Source organism: Myotis lucifugus, unplaced genomic scaffold (genome assembly GCF_000147115.1).
Source record: "Myotis lucifugus unplaced genomic scaffold, Myoluc2.0 scaffold_141, whole genome shotgun sequence".
In the NCBI taxonomy this organism is placed as follows: domain Eukaryota; kingdom Metazoa; phylum Chordata; class Mammalia; order Chiroptera; family Vespertilionidae; genus Myotis; species Myotis lucifugus.
The window spans coordinates 327,907-352,145 of NW_005871189.1; the positions used below are offsets into that span (position 1 = coordinate 327,907).

At 46.1% G+C, this 24,239-nt stretch overlaps 2 protein-coding genes and 1 long non-coding RNA gene across 7 annotated transcripts in view; 2 read left to right on the plus strand and 1 right to left on the minus strand.

Annotated features, from left to right (window-relative positions):
• ADCK2 (aarF domain containing kinase 2) overlaps window positions 1–5,349 on the plus strand; it is a 12,755-nt gene extending 7,406 nt beyond the window's left edge. For both annotated transcript variants that reach the window (XM_006094709.3, XM_023758883.1), the window contains 4 exons: window positions 1,839–2,090; window positions 2,851–2,979; window positions 3,773–3,826; window positions 4,910–5,349. In XM_006094709.3, the coding sequence (XP_006094771.1) occupies window positions 1,839–2,090; window positions 2,851–2,979; window positions 3,773–3,826; window positions 4,910–5,050 (576 nt within the window). In that variant the 3' untranslated portion in view covers window positions 5,051–5,349. The remainder of the gene's footprint in view (window positions 1–1,838; window positions 2,091–2,850; window positions 2,980–3,772; window positions 3,827–4,909) is intronic.
• LOC106698151 lies at window positions 3,850–11,855 on the minus strand. 4 transcript variants are annotated; one of them, XR_001349428.2, is made up of 3 exons: window positions 11,762–11,855; window positions 7,995–8,090; window positions 3,850–4,515 (listed from the first exon to the last, which is right to left on the minus strand). It is a non-coding gene; the product is annotated as an uncharacterized LOC106698151 (long non-coding RNA). The 4 variants fall into 4 exon arrangements; XR_002830694.1 differs by having other exon boundaries at window positions 11,650–11,787; XR_002830693.1 differs by having other exon boundaries at window positions 11,441–11,779.
• Window positions 11,856–11,922: 67 nt separating this feature from the next.
• Window positions 11,923–20,267, plus strand: NDUFB2 (NADH:ubiquinone oxidoreductase subunit B2). The gene is made up of 4 exons (XM_006094713.3): window positions 11,923–12,079; window positions 16,123–16,267; window positions 17,945–18,043; window positions 20,182–20,267. Exons 1-3 carry the CDS (start codon window positions 11,985–11,987, stop codon window positions 18,017–18,019), a joined length of 315 nt encoding a protein of 104 aa, XP_006094775.1. The 5' UTR covers window positions 11,923–11,984; the 3' UTR covers window positions 18,020–18,043; window positions 20,182–20,267.
• Window positions 20,268–24,239: the final 3,972 nt, after the last annotated feature.

A 24,239-nucleotide genomic window follows, 5' to 3' on the forward strand; every position in this document is an offset into this window, starting at 1 on the left:
AGCCAGGGTAGAAGCAGCAGTAAGCAGTGCCCAGGAGTGGGTGAGTATTATGGAGGCTTCCAGCTCCTGGGGTCAAGGATAGGGGCATAGGCCCTGAGGGATGAGCTGACAGCAAGGTGCCAGGCTTGGGTCAGGGTTCCAGGATTTTCACCAGGTAGCAGCCTCCCGATGTCGAGTAAAGCCAGGGTCTGGACTAGGAGGGTCACTGTGACCTGCATCCAGGAGGAGGGGCTCTGTTGTGCCAGGAGGAGTCCGCTGAGAGCCCCTCTGAAGCAGCTGCTCTGTGCCTCTGCACTGGGCTCTCCTTTTTCCCCTCTAGGATTGCTAGTGGTTTCTCTCTTTCATGGGAGGCAGATTTTTGTTCCCCAAAGTCACACCTGACTTTCTGTCTATCATAGTTCCTGGGGCTTTCTTTCCTGCTTAGTAGTCTCAAAGCCATTTCTCCTTGTCTACTTGATTCTCTGCCAGTAGGTGGTGGTTAGTATTGCTGTTACATGTCACTGTGTGGACAAATGGAGGTAATGGAGGGGAAGCCTGAGTTATGAAATATTTGAAAGAAAGGAAGTTCCATGAAAAAATTTTTTTTGTTTGTTAATCCTCACCCGAGGATATTTTTCCATTGATTTTTAGGGAGAGTGGAAGAGAGAGGGAAAGACAGAGAGAAACATCGATGTGAGAGAAACAGATCAATTCGTTGTTTCCTGCAGGAGCCGACCCAGGGCTCGGCCAGGGAGGAGCCTGCAACCAAGTTACTAGTACCTGCCTTTGACCTTGACTGGAATCAAACCCTCGACCCTTTGGCCCGCAGGCCAATGCTCTATCAACTGAGCCAAACCGGCTAGTTCCATGAATTTTAAGAGCAGAGAGGTTTGGGGAAAATCTTTAAACAATGAGTAGATAATTTTATTTTTTTAATCCTCACCCGAGGATATGTGTTTGTTTTTTGTTTTTTTTTGTTTTTTACTGATTTTACTTATTATTATTTTTGTAAAAAAAAATATATATATATATATTTAAATATTTTTTATTGATTTTTTTACAGAGAGGAAGGGAGAGGGATAGAGAGTTAGAAACTTCGATGAGAGAGAATCATCAATCAGCTGCCTCCTGCGGTGTGCTGGGGATGTGCCTGCAACCAAGGTACATGCCCTTGACCGGAATCAAACCCGGGACCCTTCAGTCCGCAGGCTGATGATCTATCCACTGAGCCAAACCAGTTAGGGCTAAAAAATATATTTTTTGTTAACTTCAGAGAGTAAGGGAGAGGGAGAGAGAGATAGAAACATCAATGATGAGAGAGAATCATTAATTGGCTGCCTCCTGCACGCCCCCTAGTGGGGATCAAGCCTGAAACCGGGGCATGTGCCCTTGACTGGAATGGAACCCAGGACAGTCCAGTCCACAGGCCAATGCTCTATCCATTGAGCCAAACCAGCTAGGGCTTTTTTGCTGATTTTAGAGAGAGGGGAAGAGAGTGGGGAGAGAGGGAGGAATGGAGAGAAAAGGGGGGGGGGGGGAGAGAAACATTGATGTATGAGAGAAACATTGATTGGTTGCCTCCTGTACCCACTCCCACCAGGGATTGAACCTGCAACATTTCATGTTTCCTATAATATTTTTTAATGCTCTTGACTTTGAAAATAACTTTTCTCTTGAAAACATCAACCTGTCCTGTCCCTGTACAAATTCTGAACTGATGTCATCAGACAATGAATTAATTTATCAAATGTACACTTCTCTGTACACTAGGAATATACCATCACCCTGGAAGCTTTTTCCTGGTGGTGATGGGGTGGTGAGGGTTGATTTAGCCTTGAATAGTGCTGATCTCTTTCCAGATATTTGTGGACAACTTTGTCCACGCGGACCTTCACCCTGGGAACATCCTGGTCCAGGGTGCCGATGGTCTTTCCAAGAGCCAAGAGGCACAGCTGCAGCAGGCGGATGTTTGTGACACACTGGTGGTGTCCGTGACGCCTGCCCGGTGCCCACTGCGCCTGGTGCTCCTGGATGCTGGTATTGTGGCAGAGCTGCGGGCTGCTGATCTGAGGAACTTCCACGCAGTTTTCATGGCCGTAGCAATGGGGCAGGTGAGACCCACTGGGCCCTCGGGAGTTGGGCCCAAACCCTTGAAGCTCTTGAGAACTTTCGGGCTCTTCAGCCTTCATTTTCCTTGTAAATGCCGTCTTTGCCACGGGTGCTCCTAACAGAAGCATCTCTGGTCTTTAGTCAGAAGGTGCTGGTGCCTGTGACTGAGGCCAGTTCCAAGTAGCTCATGGTTTGGGATGGGAAGAAATGCCTCCTTCCCAAATGCTGTCGTGTAGTCGTGGCAGTTTCTCCTTCTTCAACAAGCCTGCAGTGGGCACTAGGAAGACTAGCTCCTGCTTAGGAGGCTTCTGAGGGGGCAGAGGCTTGAGCCTGGGCCACGGTGGCAGGTAGGGTGGGGTATGTTCCCCTGCACAGGCTTGGGTGGACAAAGAAGTCACAGCCTGAGGAGGGAGGTGAAAGGCATTAGCAGTGACTACCAGGGTAGGTGGGTGTTTGGGGAGACCATGGAGGCTTTGGTCAGAGGGTGTCCTGGGTGGAGGAGTGGGAAGGCTGCAGCACAGAGGCGGTGAGGAGGGGATTCTGCTGGGCCCAGAGGGAGACCGGGAGGACAGTGTGGCTGGTCCAGTCTGGTGACAGGTCCTGGTGGCTCTGGCTCTGAGGCTAGGCTGGTTGGTCAGCAGTGGCCAAGGGCAAGATAGAAGAACTAGGTGGAAACAACTAGGATATGAAGGAGTGTGGGCAGATCATCTAATTTTGTGCCCTCCCAGCTCTACCAAGTTTCTTTTCTTTTGTATCTTCCAGGGCCAAAGAGTGGCTGAGCTCATCCTGCATCACGCTCGGGCCAGTGAGTGCAAGGACGTGGAGCGATTCAAGGCTGAGATGGCTGCACTAGTAACGCAGGCCAGGAAGAACACTATCACCCTGGAAAAGGTGAGCAGGCCACAGAGGGGCAGGGGCCTGAGTACTGCCCTTGCCCTTGGCGAGAACAAACCCCAAAGTGAAGGGAGATCTTTTAATGGGGAGAAGTCTGGAGGGGGTTTGAGTTTTAAGGCAGATAAAGAACACATGCCCACATCTCCCAGGTGTGAGGAGGCCCACTGGAATCTCTGACTCTCAAGAGTGGCTCCTTGACCAGGTTCCCAGGGTGCCTTCTGGGGCATGACATACATAGTGTCGCACCCCAGCCTGTCTGGGGTGTAGCTGTTCTGCCGCTTCTTATCTCGAGCTCAGCTGAGCTTGAAGGGAGGGATGACGGTCTCTGAGTGGCCAGAAGACATACCTAATGTTCACATCCTTTATTTAGACTTGAGTTCAATTTGTATTTTACACTCAGTTCTAGCAAAACTGAGCGTTTCCTCAAGTTCATGGCTACACTAGCAGGATCGAGTCAGAGCTCAGAATGAGCAGCAGCTGGCACCCAGGCACTGCTGATCCTCCTTATTCAGATGTGGTGTGTGTGCGCTGGTGGACACACACTGGGTGAGCTGGGCCTCCAGGCCTCTTCCTGGAAGGAGCCTTTGAACTCAGGCTCCTCATACTCTAGATGGGAGCATGTGCAGTCCTTCTGGAATTAGAGTCTCTTTGCACTCACTGGTATGTGTGTGTGTGATGGGAGGGACGAGGTGTTGGGGAAGGACGGGACAGGGGCCTGGGAGAGAAGTAGTTGGGGAGGTGTGGGAGAGAGGTCGGCACTCTCTACAGTCAATTTTACTATCTTTTCCAGCTCCAAGTTTCCAGCCTTCTCTCGAATGTCTTTAAGTTACTGATGACTCACAAGGTGAGGCCCCTGGCAGAGCTGAGCCTCTCTGCTCCAGCCAGGCTGGAGGGGAGGTCTCTGGGGAAGCTGATGGGTGGCCACAGGGTCGTGAGAAGTACTCCTCTTATATGAGATCTCATTTTTTAAAAACATTTTTGGTACCACTTCATTAGCATGGAGAGTGCTGCTTCTGTGTACTAACTAGGTACAGCAGGTTTTCCCTTTGTCACAGTGTTGGTCTGTGTCTCAGTAAGGCTAAGCTGTCCAAGTATCTGTGATCCTGAGCTGCAGAAAAATGGATTCACAGACGTAAACACCGTCTAATGAAAGCTGTCACGCCCTTCCCCTCCTCAGTGCACATGAATGATGCCTGGTACTCATCTAAGTCACACTTATACAGCTTTCCTGAGCCTGTAACACCCTGAGGCTGGGCCGGCCCGTGAGGAGGTGCCTCTTGTCCTGGTGTGTTCAGATGCCAGCACGGCTGTTGTGGCCTCTGCCTCCTGCCCCTGTTCCTTGGAGGGACACGGCCTCACAGTTCTCCACCTTGGCCTTTGTCTGTCTCCTTGTGATGGAGTGTGGTCTTGGGTTATTCTTCAAAGTAAAACTGTCAGCCAAGGGTCTAAGGAGTTGAGGGCAGGGCAGATTCTTGTCTGAAGATGGCCTTTCCCATTGTTTCTCTTGAGGTTCTGCAATCCGACAGTGAAATACTGCATTTGGCAAGGATCATAACATAGAATTAAGAGTCAGAAAGGTGGCTGGTCAGAAGAACGATCCTTATTTAGATTTACAGTTTCTGGTATATCGCTGAGATACTAATTTTATTATTTTTAAGTCATATGAACACACACACACACACACGCACACACCCCTAGAAAAGTACATACCACATCCCCCAGATTTTTCCTTAGTAATACTAGTAGACGGGAGGTTGGGTGAGTAGATGAGATGGTGGGTAAAATGATGGGGTAGGGAAAAGAGGGTCAGGTAGACAGTAAAAGTCACATGGGCGGGTACAGGAGGCTGAGAGCAGACAGCTACATGGTTATCCAGAACTCTATATATCAATGGGCTTTGGGAAGAACCACTTATTTTATCTTTCAGGTAAAGCTTGAGAGCAACTTCGCCTCCATTGTGTTTGCCATCATGGTGCTCGAGGGGCTTGGTCGCTCACTGGACCCCAAACTGGACATCCTGGAGGCAGCCAAGCCCTTCCTGCTGAAAGGGCCAGTGTCTTCCCCCTGACCAGCAGTGGGCATGCTGCAGGCGTGCAGTGGGCCTTCCTCTCAGAACTGAAGACTCCTCCCAACAGCCTCTCCTGGGGCAGCGAGAACACTTACAAATTGGGATGTGTGGAGGGCATGCATTGCTTTTCTCTCTGATTTGGCTTTAGGCATCTGTTTAAATAGCTTTGTGTTACTTGTGGAAGTAAAGGGAGGGAAGGTTCCTATCTATCCAGTTGTAGGAGCTGGGCCTGGTGGGAGACTATTTCAGGGAAAAGGTTCTGTGGAGGAGGACAAATAAACTCAAATTATTTTGTTTTCTTTTCTCTCTTCTTAACCCTCTGTAATCCCTCATCAGGTGGGTCCTCCTGGCCTCTGATAATTAAGTTAGAAAATGTCACAGTATCTTGTAGACCCATGGCTTCTAGTTTTTAATGTACCCTTATTGGTAAAAAGTTGAATATATTTATGTACACATACATATATAATTTATTTATATATTTTATGCAGGTGATACCATCACTAGCAAATCTGGAGGTGCAATGTACACTTAGGGCAAATTTCACTGTATTTCAAATGATCTTTATACTTTTAAATATTTTTGCTAACTCCTTGCTAAATTTTATTACAAGGGGAAAAACGAAGAGCAACAATTAACGTGGCTGATACCGTAGGGACAAGAGCAGAATCAGCTCTGCCCTCTTCTCCTGTGCTTGCATATTAGTATTCAGACTGTGGTTCCTCTGAGCAATGTTCAGGCCCTTGTGCATTTGTCTAGGGCTAATTTAGGTTAATATTAGTAGGTAGATAATATAATCAGCACAGCCTCTTAACCAGGGCTTGAACCTGCAAGAGCACCCGTGACACTCTAGTAGTGGATTAAGGGGTGGTGGGCACTGCCTGCCCCTCTGTGCCGGGCCCACCCACAGACTGTTCCTTCAAAGTTGACCTGACATGTGGCTGGTCCACATGGACTAAGAAGATCCTAGGGCAGTGATGGTGAACCTTTTGAACTCGGTGTGTCAGCATTTTGAAAAACCCTAACTTAACTCTGGTGCCGTGTCACATATAGAAATTTTTTGATATTTGCAACCATAGTAAAACAAAAATTTATATTTTTGATATTTATTTTATATATTTAAATGCCATTTAACAAAGAAAAATCAACCAAAAAAATGAGTTCGCGTGTCACCTGACACACGTGTCATAGGTTCGCCATCACTGTCCTAGGGTCAGATTGTAGAGTGGATATTGGTAAAGCTTAAAATTCTTAATTTTCTAAATAAAATAGTATTTTCTCTCTCATCCCAGTGGATTCTCTTGCTCTTTTTGGAGACCCCTGCTTTAGACAGTGAGTAAAAAGTCAAGCCTCCCTGTTCTCTGAAGTCCTGCTCTGGCCACAGGACTAGATTCTTCCACTCTCCTTCTCAAGGATAAAGTTCTTCGTTTCTGTCTTTGAGGGAGCAAGTAACGTTTAGTTGGGCAGAGATTCCTTTGGTGAAGTTTTTCCCAGAGGGGTGGAGATGTTATTTTTACTTCCCAATCTTGAGGGGAGGGCATCTAACCAGGCAGAGAGGTACTGTGGTGGCTCCAGGTAGCTGGGAAAGGGAAGTGGCACTGATCAGCTTCCTCCTCATAGGCACACCAGTCAGACACACAGAGTACGTGCTACCCTGAGCCTACACCAGCACAACCAAGCCTTTCCTTATAGCCAATGGATTTAATCAAGCCATCTGTGGTATATATTATTTATCTATCACTGCACACAAACTACCCCAAAACTTACTGGCTGGAACAACATTTTTTAAAGCATCTATAATAATAAAAGCGTAATATGCTAATTAGACCGGACGTCCTTCCTTCCAGACAAAGCCGTGGCAGAGGCAGAGGCGGCAGAGGCCCCCGGCTGCAGCCATGGCATCTGCGGGTGGGGGCCGGGGCCAAAGCCCTTGCACAAATTTTGTGCATTGGGCCTCTAGTGTTTGTGTGTGTGTGTGTGTGTGTGTGTGTGTGCTCTCGCGCGCACTACAGGCCTGGTGCACGGATTCATGCACCGTGGGCCCTGACTAGCCTGCACCTCTCGCAATCCAGGACCCTCGGGGGATATCAGAGAGCTGGTTTCGGCCCAATCCCACAGGCCAGGCCGAGGGACCCCACCGGTGCATGATTAGGAGTGGGAGGGCTCCAGAGCATGTCTGGCCTGTCTGCCCACTCCTGATCGGCCGGACCCCAGCAGCAAGCTAACCTACTGGTTGGAGTGTCTGCCCCCTGGTGGTCAGTGCGCATCATAGCAACTGGTTGAACAGTTAAGACACTTAGCATATTAGGCTTTTATTATACAGGATATATATGCTAGAGGCCTGATGCACAAAATTAGTGCACAGGGGGGTGGGGATCCCTCAGCCTGGCCTGCACCCTCTCCAATCGGAGACATCCCTCTCACAATCCAGGACTGCTGGCTCCTAACCCCTCACCTGCCTGCCTGCCTGATCGCCCCTAACCACTCTGCCTGCCTGATCACCCCTAACCTTTTTGCCTGCTTGATCACCCCTAACTACCTCTGCCTGCCTGATGCCTCTAACTGCTCTCCCCTGCCAGCCTGATCGCCCCTAACCCCCTCTGCCTGCCAGTCTGATTGCCCCTAACCGCCTCTGCCTTGGCCCCCGCCACCGTGGCTTTGTCCAGAAGGACGTCCAGAAGACGTCTAGTCTATCTGGTCTAATTAGCATATTACCCTTTTATTAGTATAGATATTTTTTATTAATTTTTAGGGAGGAAGTGAGAGGGATAGAGAAAGATCCATTGATGAGAAACATCATCGATTTGCTGCCTTCTGAATGCCCCCTACTGGGGATCAAGCCCACAACACAGGCATGTGCCCTGACCGGGAATTGAACCATGACCTCCTGGTTCATGGGTCAATGCTCAACCACTGAGCCACACTGGCCAGGCAGAACATTTATTACCTCACAGTGTCCAAAATCTGGGTACAGCTTAGCTGCGTCTTCTGCTCAGGGTCTTTCCCAAACATGTTTTTTAATCCTCATCCGTGGATATGATTTCTAGAGAGAGTGGAAGGGAGGAAAAGAGGGGGGGGAAAGAGAGAGAAACATTGACGTGAGAGAAGCACATGGACTAGCTGCCTCCCCCATGCACCCACCCCTACCAGGGCTGGGAAACCTTGACCAGGAATCTCACCTGCTACCCTTCGGTCTGCAGGCCGATGCTCTAACCATTGAGCAACTGGCCAGGGCTGTACAGACATTTTGAGGCTCTACTATGGTGGGTCTGATGCCATGCTCAATTGTGTGATTGTTGGCATGACTCATTTCCTTGTGGGCTGTTGGATTATGGCCTCAGTTTCTTAGGTGTAAATATTTCTCTTTTCTGCGTCCAGCGAGGTTAGAGAGCGGTCTGGTTCCTGAGTAGGGGCTGCTGGGGATTGAGGGATTGAGAAAATGAAAGAGACAGACACAGAGATGGAAGGAAAAAGCTGGGGCTGGGTGGGACCACTGTCCTCTGTTGGAGAGACAGGGACCCAGAGCCAATACAGCGTGTTTATTTTATACAGCAAAACCCAGGAAGTTTTACTAAAGGTCAAGACAAAGGAGATTATGTGCATTCTTGGGTGGGCCTGAGTAGTATTCATTCCTAGTGCTTGGCTGGATTTAGATAACGAAACCCACCCCCTGGCGCCTGGGCTGAAGGTCAAGCTGACAACATTCCTGCCTCTGGCAAGGTGTGTTTCCAGGATGTGGCTCTGCCAACGCCACTGGATTCAGCTGACAGTAATTAAAGAAATGCTCATGTGCCTTCCCAGGCGCTCTACACTCAGGAGCCATTACAAAATGAACACAGGCTGTGTTGAAGAGGTTAAATGGTTAATGGGTGTGCTTTAATATACATAATTAGCTGATTTTTAAAACAAGAATTTTTAATGCACTGAAGTCATCTTTTTAAGGAGAAAGGCTACTTTACTGGGTATAAGTTGATAAAGTGGCAGCATGCTGTTTCCCTGAAGAGAAATCATAGCTCCATCTCCTCTAAAGTATTTCAGGTTTGTTTCAGTGTGACCAAAACCACTGGAAAGATGTTTCTTTCCAAGACACACAAGGAAAGTGAGATCAAGCAAGGCTTTAAGAGTAGGAAATTAAATAAACATCAAGTTTTGTGAACAGATTTTTTTCCTCATCCCTTTGCTTTGTTTTCCAGATATAGAATAGGTTCTTGATTTGGGATTAGATGCTCAATGTGGGCCATAAAAAAATAATTCTTTATTATTGAAAGTATTACATATATCTCCTTCTTTCCCCATAGACCCCCTCCTGCCCGCCCTAGGACCTCAGAGATGTGGGCCATTTAGAGTCAGTTCTTACAGTCTGTCAAAATTTGACTGGGAATTTGATTTGCATTTAGAAGGTGAGAGCTCAGGGCCAGGGCTTGGCATTCCTTCCCTCACCCTCAATTTTTTATTTTTAAAAATATTTTTTCACTGATTTCAGAGAGAAAGAAGGAGAGAGATGATCAAGCCCACAATCCAGGTATAAGTTCTGTCCGGGAATTGAACCTCCTCCTGGTTCATAGGTTGATGCTCATCCACTGAGCCATGCCAGCTGGGCTCTCTCACCTTCTAAAATGCATCCATTCAAATGGGGTGCTCATCTTAGAACCCCAAAGAGGGCCATTGTGTAATCTGCAAAAGGCAGTAAGAGATATTTGCCCTTGCAGCTCTCAGAACATGTCTGCAAGACAAATGTGTCATTGTTACAGTCAACAGTTTATTGATTGGAACCATAAAATTTTTATAGTAAAAAAATCATAATTTGTGATGTAAAATATTAAAGCTCCAAATGGCTACAGATCAATACTGCTTTAAATACAAGCAAGCATTGAAGTTAAAACTTTTTGTTTCAAAATTCAGCAAGAAAGATGGGGAGCCCTGACGGGTTTGGCTCAGTGGATAGAGTGTTGGCTTATGAACTGAAGGGTGCCCTGGTCGAGGGCACATGCCTGGGTTGCAGGCTCGATCCCCAGTGGGGGGCATGCAGGAGGTAGTCGATCAATGATTCTCTCTCATCATTGATGTTTCCATCTCCCCCTCTCCCTTCCTCTCTGAAATAAATAAAAATATATTTTAAAAATAAATTAATTAAAAAAAATAAATTCTCTTACCAAAACAAACAAACAAAAAAACGATGGAGAAGGTGAATGAATTTTTGTTACCCTGAACCTGAATCAAGCTTTTGCTACCAGGAAAGGAAGGTACAATAAAGGAATAAAAATTCCCTGAGTACATGCTGTGGGCCAGTCACTATCTGTGGATTCTTAAGTGACTCAAATTAAGATTAGGGGCACTGATGTTCAGAGAAATAAAGTGAGTTGTCCAAATTTCTAGAGCTAATAATTGGCAGAGCTGAGGTCTGAACTCCAGATCTTCACTCCCAAGCTCTCTGCTCTTTTTTGTTTAAGCTGTGCTTTGTTTTTGTGGCTTTGGAATCATAACATTGTTCTTTGCTGGGAGCTGTATGGCTTGGGCAGCCAGTTCTCTAGGAAGATAGCAAAATTTCTATGTTAGTGTTTTGTAGCTATCACCAGAAAGGGTAAGTGGCCAACGGTAGTTCAGACAAAGGCAGACTGTTGCATATCAAGTGGAAAGTCCTCATCCAGAGAATAGTGGCTTCTTTCCCCTAATTTACATATTAAGAGGGCAGGAGAACAGGGCCAGAGGGTAAATCAATTAAGACTGTTCTCAAGGGCCTGGGGCAGCTCAGCATCTTAAGCTTTTGGTGGGCCACACTCCAGGGACAGGTTTCTTGTTAGAGGACACATGGCCCCTATCTTGGCACAGGAGAGACATCAGTTATATTCAATTACCCTCACATTTCTAAATTCAGTTCTACATTTCTCTCCCTAAGTATCCCATTTTTCATACTTGTGACTATAAATGTGAGATCTTTGGTGTTCAGCAAGGGTCCCATTTCAAAATTGAAATCGCCAAGGTTAGGCTGGCAGACTAAGTTTTATAATTTAATCAAACCTGGAGGTGCTTAGGAAAACTAAAGTCTATAAATGGAGACCCTAAGAATTTGGGGAGGGGCGTTGAGCGACACTAGGATCTTGTAAAAGGCAATATGGAGAGACAAAAGCCAAGAATCGAGGACTGGCTCAGGGTCACGGAAGTAGGAGCATGGACTGGAGGCTGCTAAGGTGCGGACTCCTTGGCCCCAATCCAGACTTAATCAGAGCACGTGGGCTCCTCGGGTGACCGATGCCAGCAGTCCGTCCATGGACTGATATTTGGGAACCACTGTCTGCCGGGTGGTAAAGTTCAAGTTTGCAGAAGAACAATAAAACAAGGAAGACTTAAACATGTCGCCGTGAGCCTCTTGCAGGAGAGAGTAAAAAACACTACCTTTGGGAAGGACCACTGGTTCACAAAGGATCTGCCAACTGAAAGGAAGGCAGCTAATTCAGGAGGAGCAGGTCCCGGTTGGGAAAATGCCATGTAGATCAGCACCGGGAGGGAGGCGCGAGTTCCGACTCGGCGTTAGTTTGCTAGCACGCGCGAAACACAGTGCTCCCAAAGCCGGGCGCCCAGGCCGGGCTCCTGGGCGCCCTCACCTCCCTCCGCGCGGCCTCGCACGCCAGTCCCCGAGGAAGCGCGCGGCTCCGCCCAGCCAAGTCCCAGCCGTCACTTAGCAACGCCTAGGGCCGCCCTCACTCGCCTCCTCACCCTCTGGACCACAGCACGCCGAGTCCCTCCAGGCGCGCAGCCCGCCCCAGCGAAGAGACCGAGATGCTAACTTGAGAACGAAACCTTGGCTTCCCTCCCGCTGACATCATCCGGAAGGAGACGGGCGGGGCGACGTCGCTGACGTCCGGGGGCGGGGCGCCGGGAGGAAGTGACGTGAACGCAGCGGTGCGGCCTCGCGGCGGCTGTCCGGACTCGGGCTGGCATGTCGGCTCTGACGCGGCTGGCGCCTTTCGCTCGCGGCGGAGGCAGCCTCTTCAGAGGCCTCCGCGCGCGGGCGGCTGGAAGCGGAGTCCGTCAGTGAGTGTCGGTCGGGGGTGGGGTCTTGGCCTGCTTCTAACAGAAAGTGCCAGTTTCCGGGACGTTCTCACCTTGACACTGGGCGCCTGGGACGGACCCACCCCGAGGCATGCTGGGACTTGTAGTCGGCTGCGTCAAGGCCAGGGGGAGTTGGTGACAGCGGGGTCGGGGGTGAGGGGGACGCAGGGACACTACCCTGCACCAGGGGGATCCTGCTCTCGGGATGTTCACAGTTGGATGTGGACACAAGTTGAAGCTCACCTGGAAGCTAGAGCAGGAGTTGGGGAAGGGAGGTCGGTCCAGGCCGCGGAAACAACCTCTACTGTGTGTGCATTTGAAGGGTCAAGGGCAGGAGTGAGGCTGGAGACTTGGGGCATAGGGAGGGAACAGTAGAGGATCCTGATGGCCGGCTGAATAATTTAAAACAGGCGACAGACGTCGTTGAGCGGCTTCAGTCCGATGTCTTGTGGCCAGATTATAATTCTGAAAAATCACTCAGGCTGCAGGTTGAGGAATGACTTCTCTAAGGCACGGGAGTGTGGGAAGGTAGGAGAAGGGAGAGCCAAAAGTAGATGCTTGAGCAGTTCAGAATTTTTTCATTTTTTAAAAAACATCTATTTTTCAGAGCAGTTTTCAATTCACGGCAAATTTGAGCGGGAGGTACAGAAATTTGCCACATACCCCCCTACCCCCACGCATGCATTACCTCCTCCATTGCCAGCTTCACTCATCAGAGTGGTACATTTGTTACAATTTGATAAACCTACAGTTGACACAGCATTGCCACCCAAAGTCCATATTTTACATTAGGGTTTACTCTTGCAACACTAGAATTAAGAGAGTGAGCAAAAGAGTCACCTGGTGAGGTAGGTAGCCTAAGAAACTGACTGGAGAGCATGGCGCTGGCAGGACATACCTACCAAGGGAGGACACCTCTACCAAAAACAAGCTGGTAGTGCAGAGAGGAGAGATTCAGTAAGAGCAGGACTGAAAATAGTACCTTGGATTTTTCCAGGTAGTGTTTGGAGACCCCTTAGACCAGCGGTTCTCAACCTGTGGGTCGCGACTCCTTTGGGGGTCGAACGACCCTTTCACAGGTGTCGCCTAAGACCATTGGAAAACACATATATAATTACATATTGTTTTTGTGATTAATCACTGCTTTAATTTATGTTCAATTTGTAACAATGAAATACATCCTGCATATCAGATATTTACATTATGATTCATAACAGTAGCAAAATTACAGTTATGAAGTAGCAACGAAAATAATTTTATGGTTGGGGGTCACCACAACATGAGGAACTGTATTAAAGGGTTGCGGCATTAGGAAGGTTGAGAACCACTGCCTTAGACCATCGTTTACACTTTACCAAGAGGCAATGCAGGATAGTGCCTGCCACATTAGCTGCATGACCTTGGAAGTTTCTTGATCTCTTCATGCCTCAGCTTTCTCACCTGTATAATGGGGATAATAATGTTAACTTCTAAGGAATCAAATGAATTAGAATTCCTGAAGTGTTTTAGGACAGTTACTTGTGCATAGTAAGCACCATGCAAGTATTATTCAGCTGTTGTTGTGAGGGACCTGAGACTCAGAAATTAAAGGAGTGACTTGCCTAAAGTTACATGATTGTTAGGGACTAGAGGCCCAGTGCACGAAATTTGTGCATGGGTATGGTCCTTAGCAGCTGCTGGCTGCTGGCCAGGGCCTTCCTTCGTTCCATGCCACGCCCTGGTGTTCAGAGCATGTTATAATGAGCGATCGAACGCCTGGTCTGTTGAACTCCTGAGGGGACACTTTATATATTAGGCTTTTATATATATAGATATAGATATGGAGCTGGGACAGGTGTGAGGTGGGAAGAAAGAAAAGGCCTAGGTGTGACCTGAGCACAGACAACAATGAATAACTACCAAGCGGTAGCCCTGGGGGAGACTGGGGGGTGCTCCTCTTAAAAAAAATACTTTTATTGATTTCATAGAGGAAGGGAGAGGGAGAGAGAGATAGAAACATCAGTGATAAGAGAGAATCATTGATTGGCTGCCTCCTGCACGCCCACCCTACACTGTAGATCGAGCCCACAACCCGGGCATGTGTCCTGATGGGGAATCAAACTGTGACCTTCTGGTTCATAGGTCAATGCCCAACCACTGAGCCATGCCAGCTGGGCTAGGGGGTGCTCCTCTTCACTGAGGTCTTGGTTCTTCCATAACGCACACTGATTTCACAGTGTGAGTGATCATTAAGTGAATAAATATTCATGGAGCATCTTCTGGATTCCAGGATCCTTTCTAGGTGCTGGGGATAGAGCATAATACAAGAAAGAGAATGGAGCTCCCATTATGGAGAGAGGACACAAACAAGTAGAAAAGAAAGAACACATTTAGGTACTACCAAATGGTATGAAGAAAATAGAGGGGGATTAATCTACAGTGTCCAGGATAGGGGTGGATGGGCTACTGTATGCAGGATGATGTGGGGAATGCATGCCTGAGAGTTTGACTTGAAGTAGGTCCTGAGTGAGAAGTCAGCCATGCTAACATGCCAGAAAGGGCCTCTCCGCAAAGGCTCTGTGTGCTGCTGATGGCCTGCAAGCCCGGCAGGCTGGAGTCGGGGGAGCAGAGGGAAGGGTGGTAGAGGTGGGATCAGAGAGATTAGGGAGGGCTTTATAGGTGACAAAGGCAAATTTGATGGGAGGCCATCTAGGCTTTTAAACCTCAAAGTAATATGATCTGGTTTTTGTTTGTTCTTTTAAAAATATATTTCTATTGACTTTAGAGAGGAAGGGAGAGGGAGAGAGAGACAGAAAAATCAATGATGAGAGAGAATCATTGATAGGCTACCTCCTGCACAACCCACACTGGGGATCGAGCCCGCAACCCGGGCATGTGCCCTGACTGGGAATTGAACCTGCCACCTCCTGGTTCATAGGTTGACGCTTAACCACTGACACTCAACCACCAGGCCACACCAGTCAGGTTGGTTTATGTTTTAAAATGTAACTTTCACAGAGAATTATGGTGCATTTTTGTGTTTAAACTTGATACTTAATCCTGGTTTGGGACACCCATTTATTTCAAATCATAGTTAAAACACTACGAGACTCTAGCAACAATGAAATGTGGAGAGTGGGTTTGAACTATAATTCTCAAATCTTATTTAATGAGTTTAACTGATGGGCCTTATAACTAGACTAGAGGCTTGGTGCACGAAATTCTTGCACGAGTAGGGTCCCTAGGCCTGGCTGGTGATCAGGGCTGATCCGTGGGGTGACCGGCGGGGCAATCGGGGGGCCCCTGCTGGCACCTGCCTTGGCTGGCCTGGCGCTGCCTGCTCACCGGCCCCACCCCCTGCTGTTGCTGCCTGTCGCCTCCCTCTGCGGGGCGATCAGGGGGGTCCCCGCTGGCACCCGCCTTGGCTGGCCTGGGGCCTGCAGGTTGGGGGCAGCTCCTGCATTGAGCGTCTGCCCCCTGGTGGTCAGCACACGTCATAGCGACTGGTCGTTACTCCCGTCGTTCTGCGGTTTGCATATTAGGCTTTTATTATATAGGATAGTATCTAAACCTATTAAAGAGGAAGCCTATTGTTACAATGTCCTCTTTCCCATAAATATTGCAGTGGAGCTGAGAACATAATTTACTTTTGAAATAGATGGCTAAATTGATTTGCTTATTTGTTTTCTTTGGATAAAGCTAGTGACTGCTTACTACTATAGGTTCACAATCCTTTAACCAAAACTCTTGGGGCCAGTAACTCATTATCAACACATTCATATTTCTGTGCAAGATACAGGAATATTCACTAAAGGAAAATCATCATTAGTCTCTTGTCAGTTCAGGCCACTGTTTGTTGCTTAACAAATTTAAAGTGAGCTTATGAAAAATGAGTATTTTGAGGGCTTGTGGAGCTCTATCATTCTGTATTTCGTGGAGGAGATGAGAAATGTTAGCTTCAGTTTCCGGATGGAACTCAGGGTTTTGGATGACTGAATACTTTGAAGATGTAGCAAGCTGCCTAACGTTTTCTTTTTGGCTCGTAGTGCTGGTGGCGGTGTGCACATTGAGCCCAGGTACAGAGAGTTTCCCCAGCTCACCAGGTCCCAGGTGATCAAGGGTGAGTTCTTCAGTGCAACCATGTGGTTCTGGATTCTCTGGCGCTTTTGGCATGACTCAGATGCTGTGCTGGTAAGTGCAGAATATTCTCCTTTCTGTGGGTAGGAGGAGGGAAGAAATAGTAACTTAGCTTGGTACCCCCCCCTCCCCCCCCCGTGTGTAGACTATTTTTCTAGCCATGATTTTGCTTTCCTTGGTTTTAGTTACCTGGGACACCTGTGATCTGAAAATATTAAATGAAAAATTCCAGAAATAAACAATTTATAAATTTTAAATTGTGTGCCATTCTGAGTAGCATGATAAAATCTTGTGCTGTCCTGCTCTGTCCTGCCTGGGATGTGAACCGGCGCTTTGTCTAGCATTTCCACGCTGTATACACCACCTGCCAGCTAGTCACTTAGTAGCTGTCTCGGTTATCAGATTGAGTCGATTGTGGTAACTCAGTGTTTGTGTACAAGTCTCACCCTTATTTTACTTGATAATGGCCCCAAAGCACATGTGGACATGCCAGATGTAAAGTGCTTCCTTTAAGGGCAAAGGCATGTATGTATAGGAAAGTACATTCTATGCCTTGGGTTCGGTGCCATCCATGGTTTCAGGCATCCACTGGGGGTCTTAGAACGTATCCCCTGTGGATAAGGTGGGCTACTGCACATCCCTTCCCCATATTGTCCTGTGTGTATGCAGTAATTTTGTTAATGAAACCTCTCTCTCCCCTTTTGTACTAAAGGGTGCACATGTAGATAGTCCATGTTTTATGCTTTGTGTTAGTTTGCCATATTTGGAGGGACACTAGGAACTAGTTCTTTTACCTTGTGAACTAAGGGTTCATCAGGTTAAGTTTCACACTTAAAATCTTTAAATGATGAATGTTATCTAGTCTGTCTGGAGGCCCAAGGCAACCAAATTGGGGTGGGATAGATGTGGGCTAATTTGTTTTGAGGACGGAAGTTTTTACTCGGCATCTTATTAGCCTCAACTGAACTTTTATCGCATTTGCACCGACCCTGTTCTCTAGGAAATGAATGAAGCCTTTGAGCCACTGAAATCTGTGCTTGTTGATCCAGAATACTTTGAATTTTAGTCAATTTGGTTTTGTTTTTAGGGTCAGAAAAAAATGTTAAATTATGCACAAGTTTTAGAGGCATCAGGTGGATTAGTATCCCATTTCTCCGAGAACTTCTCTGTGCCCTTGTTGCCCAGTAAGGAGCTGCCTAGTGTCCACACATCGGCAGCACATAGACACCTGTCTCATTGTGGGTCAGCTGCCAGGAGGATATGTGGCTATTTGGTGTGAGACGATGGTGCAGCCAGATGCCCCCTACATCGGGATCGAAGACGAACAAGTCCACCCGAGGCTCCCAGATCTCCCAGCAGGAATGACAGGACAGTTTGAGATATCCATTATGTTTTGCCAGGGCTTCAAGTCATTGTTGAGATGTGGGGTATCTTTGAAATCTGTTGCCTCCATTCCTACTGCTCTTCATCACAAACACATACTCAAACTCTGGCTCAGGCCGGTAGCTTCAAAATGGGCAGGCTTTTACAATTCAGCTTACATTGAACAATACGAAGAACAGTTGGACCATCGAGTAAAGTAGTAGAATTCCCTCCTGTGGCATGTCAAGGGTGTGTATGTTACAGCCTTATATTTTCCTTACATATTTTTCCTTTAAATATTTTTTTTAAATGTAATTGTGTGGAGTATAGATTCTTGACTTTTTTTTTTTTTTTTAATGATGTCACCAGGGTCACTTTCCATATCCCGATCCTTCCCAATGGACGGATGAAGAATTGGGTATCCTTCCAGATGATGAAGACTGAAAGTGTAGACTCAACTCTTTACAAGTAGGTAAAATTTCTATTTTTTGAAAGTTATATTTACATTTTTTTATATAAAGAAAGAAGAGCTCATTTTTTTTTTAAAAAAATATTTTTTAGTGATTTCAGAGAGAGAGGGAGATGGAGAGAGATAGAAACATCAATGATAAGAGAGAATCACTGATCGGCTGCCTCCTGCATGCCCCACATTGGGGATTGAACCTGCAACCCAGGCATATGGCCTGACCGGGAATCGAACCGTGACCTCCTGGTCCATAGGTCAACACTCAACCACTGAGCCATGCTGGCCGGCCTATTTACTTGTTAGTAAACATGTTTTAACTTTGTACCTATGATGTCTTGAAGAAATATGCATTTTCTAACTGTATAAAGAATTAACTATATCATGTGTCTAATTTCTTTAAAAAATATGTAATATGTTTTTATTGATTTTAGAGAGAGAGAGGAAGGGAAATGGAGAGGGAGAAACATCATTGAGGGAGAACCATCAATTGGCTGCCTCCTGCACGCCCCCAACTGGGGATCAAGCTCACAACCCAGGAATGTGTCCTGACTGGGAATTGAACTGGTGACCACTAAGTGCATGGGATGATGCTCAACCAACTGAGCCACATCAGCCAGGGCTCATGTGTCTGATTTCTGAATTTAGTATTTTCACATTTGCTGTCCCCTGTGCTCCTGCCATCTCACCCTAATTTGGTTTCATCTTCATTTTCATTGTATATTTTAAAAATTTATTTTTTCCTAAGTTATGTTACAAATTAGGGTCCCTTTTAGCCATCAAAGGCTTTTAAGTACCAAGTCTACACAGGGATTACAGGGTGGACAAGACAGATAGGAGCATACAGTACATGTTTATAGTTGCAAAACTACTACCGTCTTCTACGTTTAGCACTTACATGGAAAGTTCCAGCATAGGGGAATGTTATGATATGGATGTGCATGGAAATGAACTCTTTAAATAGTAAAGGGTTACGACCCTTTCATTTTCCAGATCAGGACATCAGTCAGTTTCCCTTCTTTCAAAAGGAAGGTAGCAGGAGAAGTTCCTTTCCCTACAACCCCTTGGGGGTTAAGACATTCTTTTTTTTTTTTTTTTTTTTTTTTTTTTTAAATATATTTTATTGATTTTTTACAGAGAGGAAATTGTTGTGTTTTTAAAAAAATATATTTTATTGATTTTTTACAGAGAGGAAGGGAGAGGGATAGAGAGTTAGAAACATCGATGAGAGAGAAACTCGATCAGCTGCCTCCTGCACACCCCCTAACTGGGATGTGCCCGTAACCAAGGTACGTGCCCGTAACCAAGGTACATGCCCTTGACTGGAATCGAACTTGGGACCTTTGAGTCCACAGGCCAACGCTCTATCCACTGAGCCAAACCAGTTAGAGCTGGAAATTGTTTTAAAGGATACGAAGCATTAAAAGATAGTTGAGTGTTTCCATTAAATTGTATGTTAGTATTGCCTTTTTAATTAGAAGTGCTTATTGACATGAAAATTACAGCAGTTTTTGGATATGCAGGGCCGAGGGGGATGGCAAAAATGTCTCCAAAAGGCAGGTAATTAAGCTGTTTTATAGTTTGTATGTCTCTGGGTTTGTTATGGACAGTGAGAGGTCCCAGGCCCTCTGCTTCCTGTGTTAAAGTGTCTGACAGCACTAACCCCTTCCTATCCTCTTACAGATTTCCCAATATTCCCACACTGTCATTAACGTGTTTTTTTTTGTTGTTTTTTTTTAAATATATTTTATTGATTTTTTACAGAGAGGAAGGGAGAGAGATAGATAGATAGTTAGAAACATCGATGGGAGAGAAACATCGATCAGCTGCCTCCTGCACATCTCCCACTGGGGATGTGCCCGCAACCCAGGTACATGCCCTTGACCGGAATCGAACCTGGGACCTTTCAGTCCGCAGGCCGATGCTCTATCCACAGAGCCAAACCGGTTTCGGCAAACATTTTGTTTTAATAACTAGACTGTAAGCCCTTTGCGAGAGCAAGGTGATTTTGCTTCCCTCCTCTACAAGGCGACTCACATGACTGTTGCTCAGTGGATGCTTAAATAATTGAATAAACAGAATTATGGATTTGAGTTAGTGAAAATAAAAGTACTTAAAGCTTTTCCCTTTTGTTTTTCTGCAGGAGCAAGGTCAGAATTTCAAGAGATTGTGAACTTCATATTGTCTATTGAAGTTGTAAATTAAAGTGGTTTGGTTATGAATGAGGAACTGAGTTATGAATGTTTCTGACAACCATTCTCTGTGGATTATTTCCTGTGCCAACTGCTTACAGGCCCTTTCAGTGGATCCTCTTGGTTACCTCATGGCAGGTAGCCTTGGGTCCATGTATCAGAGAGGAAATCGAGGCTCGGGATGAAGTAACTCACGTAGCATCACTCATGATGGGTGGCGATATTACTCAGACCCCATACTTTACAGTGTCATACTGCCTGCCTCCTTAGCGAATGTCTGTCATCATATGTTGACAGTTAATGTGAAAACTTGCCATTTCTCTGCTGCTGGTGTATTCCTGAGTGCAGAGGGTAGCCATCAGGGCAGTCCATTTATTGTGCTTACATATCTCTTGTGGGTTGGGCACTGTGTTCAGTGGCCATTTGTGGAACTCATAAGACAAACTTCTAACTAGGAACTCTAAGGGCTGGAGGAATGGGAAACAAGGGTGAAATGGATATTTTACTTTTTCTAAAATTTGTTTCAAAGTACTTTCCACCTATAGCATCATAGTTCTGAGAGTAGGTAGGACAGCATTTTCCTCTCTCCACAGATAAAAATCTCCAGTATAGAGTGGCTTCATGACTTCCTAGAAGCATTACTATTCATGTATTTCCAACTTAGGTTTTTGACCACCTAAGCACTGGGAATGCAATGCTAAACAAGACAGATAAGAGTCTGTTCACAGGGAGCTTAGATTTTAGGGAGGGAAGATGATAAGTAAGGTTTACTAAGTGCTATGAAGGAAATAACACTGGGTGGTGTGTTAGAGATGGGTGGTATTTTGGGTGAATGGGGAAAGCATTTTCGCTTAAACCTGAACTAGTATGAGGAACCAGTTGTGCGAGGATCTGAGGGGGGAGAGCTGTAGGGACAAGGAACAGCAAGAACCAGAGTCTAGGGTGGGACCAAAATCAGTGTGTTTAAGGAACAGAAGGTCCAGCGAGGGTTCCGGCAGGTGAGGAGAGGTTGGGATAGGTAAGGTTAATAGGTCATGGTTGCAGGTTTAGATTTAGATGTGATGCACTGAAAAGCTTCTGGCAGGCCCCGAGCAGGGTGTGTGGGGTTGTGATTTGATAAGCATTCCTCGTCCTTAGGTTTGCACTCCCTCTTTAGTTCTCAGTTGTCAGTGGGCATGATGACAGTCAAAGCCAAAGCAAGTGGCAGTTTCACCCTCCCCCACAGCCAGCTCCAGCAGTCCTGAGCCTGTTGTAGGGATTTTGTGTTTACTCACCTGTTTAAGAGTGAGCTGTCTGAGCTGATAGTCTAAAAGGCCATGAGATTTCTGTACTTTCTGGTTCGCATTTTTGTTGCCCCTCCATATCAATAGTTTTTGGGAAAGAATACAATTTATAACAGTTAATTCAAGTAGGATAATGCCATTAGCTCTTATCCTTAGAAAGCAAACAAAATTGCTTGACTTGAATAAAAGCTAACTTAAAAACAGTAGTCTTTTAACTCAGCCAGTGTGGCCTCCACTTGGGCTGGGAAACCAGTTTGAGCTGATGCAGAAATTGTCTCCAGCCTTTTCTCAAAGGAACTGGTCTCCACCCTGCTATTACAGTTTATGGGAAAATACTTAAGTGGAGAGGGTCCCAAAGAGATACTATATATATTTTATTGATTTTTTACAGAGAGGAAGGGAAAGGGATAGAGTTAGAAACATCGATGAGAGAGAAACATCAATCAGCTGCCTCCTGCACGCCCCCTACTGGGGATGTGCCTGCAACCAAGGTACATGCCCTTGACTAGAATTGAACCTGGGACCCTTGAGTCCGCAGGCCGATGCTCTATCCACTGAGCCAAACCAGTTAGGGCAATATACTTAATATATTTGATGTGTGGCTATTTATAATTAAATTGCCGGAAGCCGGTCCATCCTTGCTGCTTGACACAGTCGCTGCAGGAAAGAAACATCTGGACAGCATATGTTTCAAGGGACCTGGCATATATAGCATATTGTTCTTAATATGTTTGCTCTCCTTAGTGCCATGTGTTTTAACCAAGGTCACCTCTCTGAGAAAGGTTCTTTCCCCAGGTGGGGATTTTTCCCTGAGGTTAGGGAGGGGATACAACCCCTTAATTAAGTGCCAGGCAGGTAGTTAAGCTACATAATCTTTACTCCCTGGAATGGAGATAAGAAACGCCCTAACCTTTGTAATAGAAATTGACAGGATTAAAATCGGCTGGTATAAATACGGATGTAACAAGACAATAAACATCAGATCCTCATCAGTTCCTAACCAGAACTCCGACCAGAACTTTGGCTGGAGATCTTGGCTAGAGGTCCTGACTAGGCTGCTGATCAACTGAAGGCTGTCTTCGTGTCATTCCTTCTTCGCCGACTCCGTCCACACCTTTGGGGACCCCTGGACCCGCTGGGGTTGGACCCCAGCATTAAATAATAGGGAAAACTGATTATGAGGCCAGGCGCTGGGGTCACACTTTATATCTGTTAATTTATTAAATCCTGACAGTCTTTCCATTTTATAAATGAGGAAGTTGAGCTATAGATGGATTAGGTAACTTGCCCAAGCTAATACAGCCAGTTAGAGAGCTGAGGTTCAAATCCTGTCTGGCTCTAGGTTAAGTCAGCTTATCTCAGTTAGCATAGCATGGTGTAAACCTTTTCATGACCTACTCTAAGAAATAATTTTACATTGTGACCTGAGATATAAATTACATATATATGTATACAATTCCAAAGTTTTATGAAACAGTACTTACCTGTGATGCACTCTGATGTTTTCTCTTATTGTACATTAAAAAATGATGGTTCAGAGACTGATTTTACTACTCACCAGTGGGTTTCAACCTGCAGCTTGAAAAACTGGCACAGAGCGTAAGAACTCAGGCTTTGCAGTCAAGCTTGTGGGCTGATACAACTCTACCATTACTAGCTGTGAGTTTGGGCAGAGTACTTCTTTGATCTATGCTACAATTTCCTCATTTGTACACGAGTTAACTAGATTAAACGGGTTAGCACGTAAAGCCCTTAGAATTGTGTCTGGCATGAAGGAAATACTCTCTTAATGGGAGTAACTGTTACTTCTAGACCACTGAGTCTAAGGTAAGTTTATAGTGACCCCTGCGTACCAGTTTGCTGTCTATAGGAAAGCCTCCATATGAAGATAGACTCAGCTGTAACCAGACATCCCAACAGATGTGGTGCCACCCCTCCCCTCCGCCTAGGACGACAGGCATTTAGGACGTCTCCCTGATTAGGAGTTAAAGGGACATTCTAAGTAAGTTTTAGGGCGTGCCTGGTAGGTGGAGATGGACCTTCATAAATGGAAAGGTAGGTGGTGAAGGAATTATTGATGACAATAGAAGATGAGGTGTCAAATTTTACACAGAATTGTTCCTGTGGAACCTTGAGTGTAAATACAATGGGATATCTAGTCAAGTTAGAGACGGGAGGTATTGTGTGAGGAACACCTGCTGTATGCATGATACAGGGAGATAGAGTCATCGTGGTTCCACTTGCCACTAGAACTCTTCTGTAGAAGAGGTCCATCTGGTTCCCTGCTGCCACCCTCTCATCAGGAGGGTCATGGGAACAGTGAGAGAAAGGAAGAGGGCTGCATGACCTGCCTCAGCAGCTGGGCCTTTGCCTTTTGTCTCCTACACAAACAGTGGCTTGCCTGATTAATGAAGCAGTGTGCCTGTACAACATCCATTTCTAGCCACAAACACTTGCTGTCCACATTTCATTATAGGCATCATGACCACAGTAATATTAAAGAGTACTGACGAGTCCTGGGTGGGCCTAGGCAAGTCATTCTTATTCAGGGCTCCATATTCAGTAACTGAGATGAGACCTGGACCAGATTATCTTTAAGAACTTTCTGCTCTGGTATTTTATGCATCTAGGAGAAGTATCTAACCCAGGCAGTAGGTCCAATTATCACAGCTTCTCATAAAATTTCAGACTAGTGTGATAGGGTTCTCTATCACAATAATTAAAGT

What these genes read in the sequence shown, in the direction of transcription:
- NDUFB2 (XM_006094713.3), top strand. Translation starts at nt 11,985, where the DNA reads ATGTCGGCTCTGACGCGGCTGGCGCCTTTCGCTCGCGGCGGAGGCAGC. An exon ending in GCTGGAAGCGGAGTCCGTCA is followed by an intron (nt 12,080 to 16,122) that starts GTGAGTGTCGGT and finishes TTTGGCTCGTAG; the next exon opens with TGCTGGTGGCGGTGTGCACA. An exon ending in ATGACTCAGATGCTGTGCTG is followed by an intron (nt 16,268 to 17,944) that starts GTAAGTGCAGAA and finishes TGATGTCACCAG; the next exon opens with GGTCACTTTCCATATCCCGA.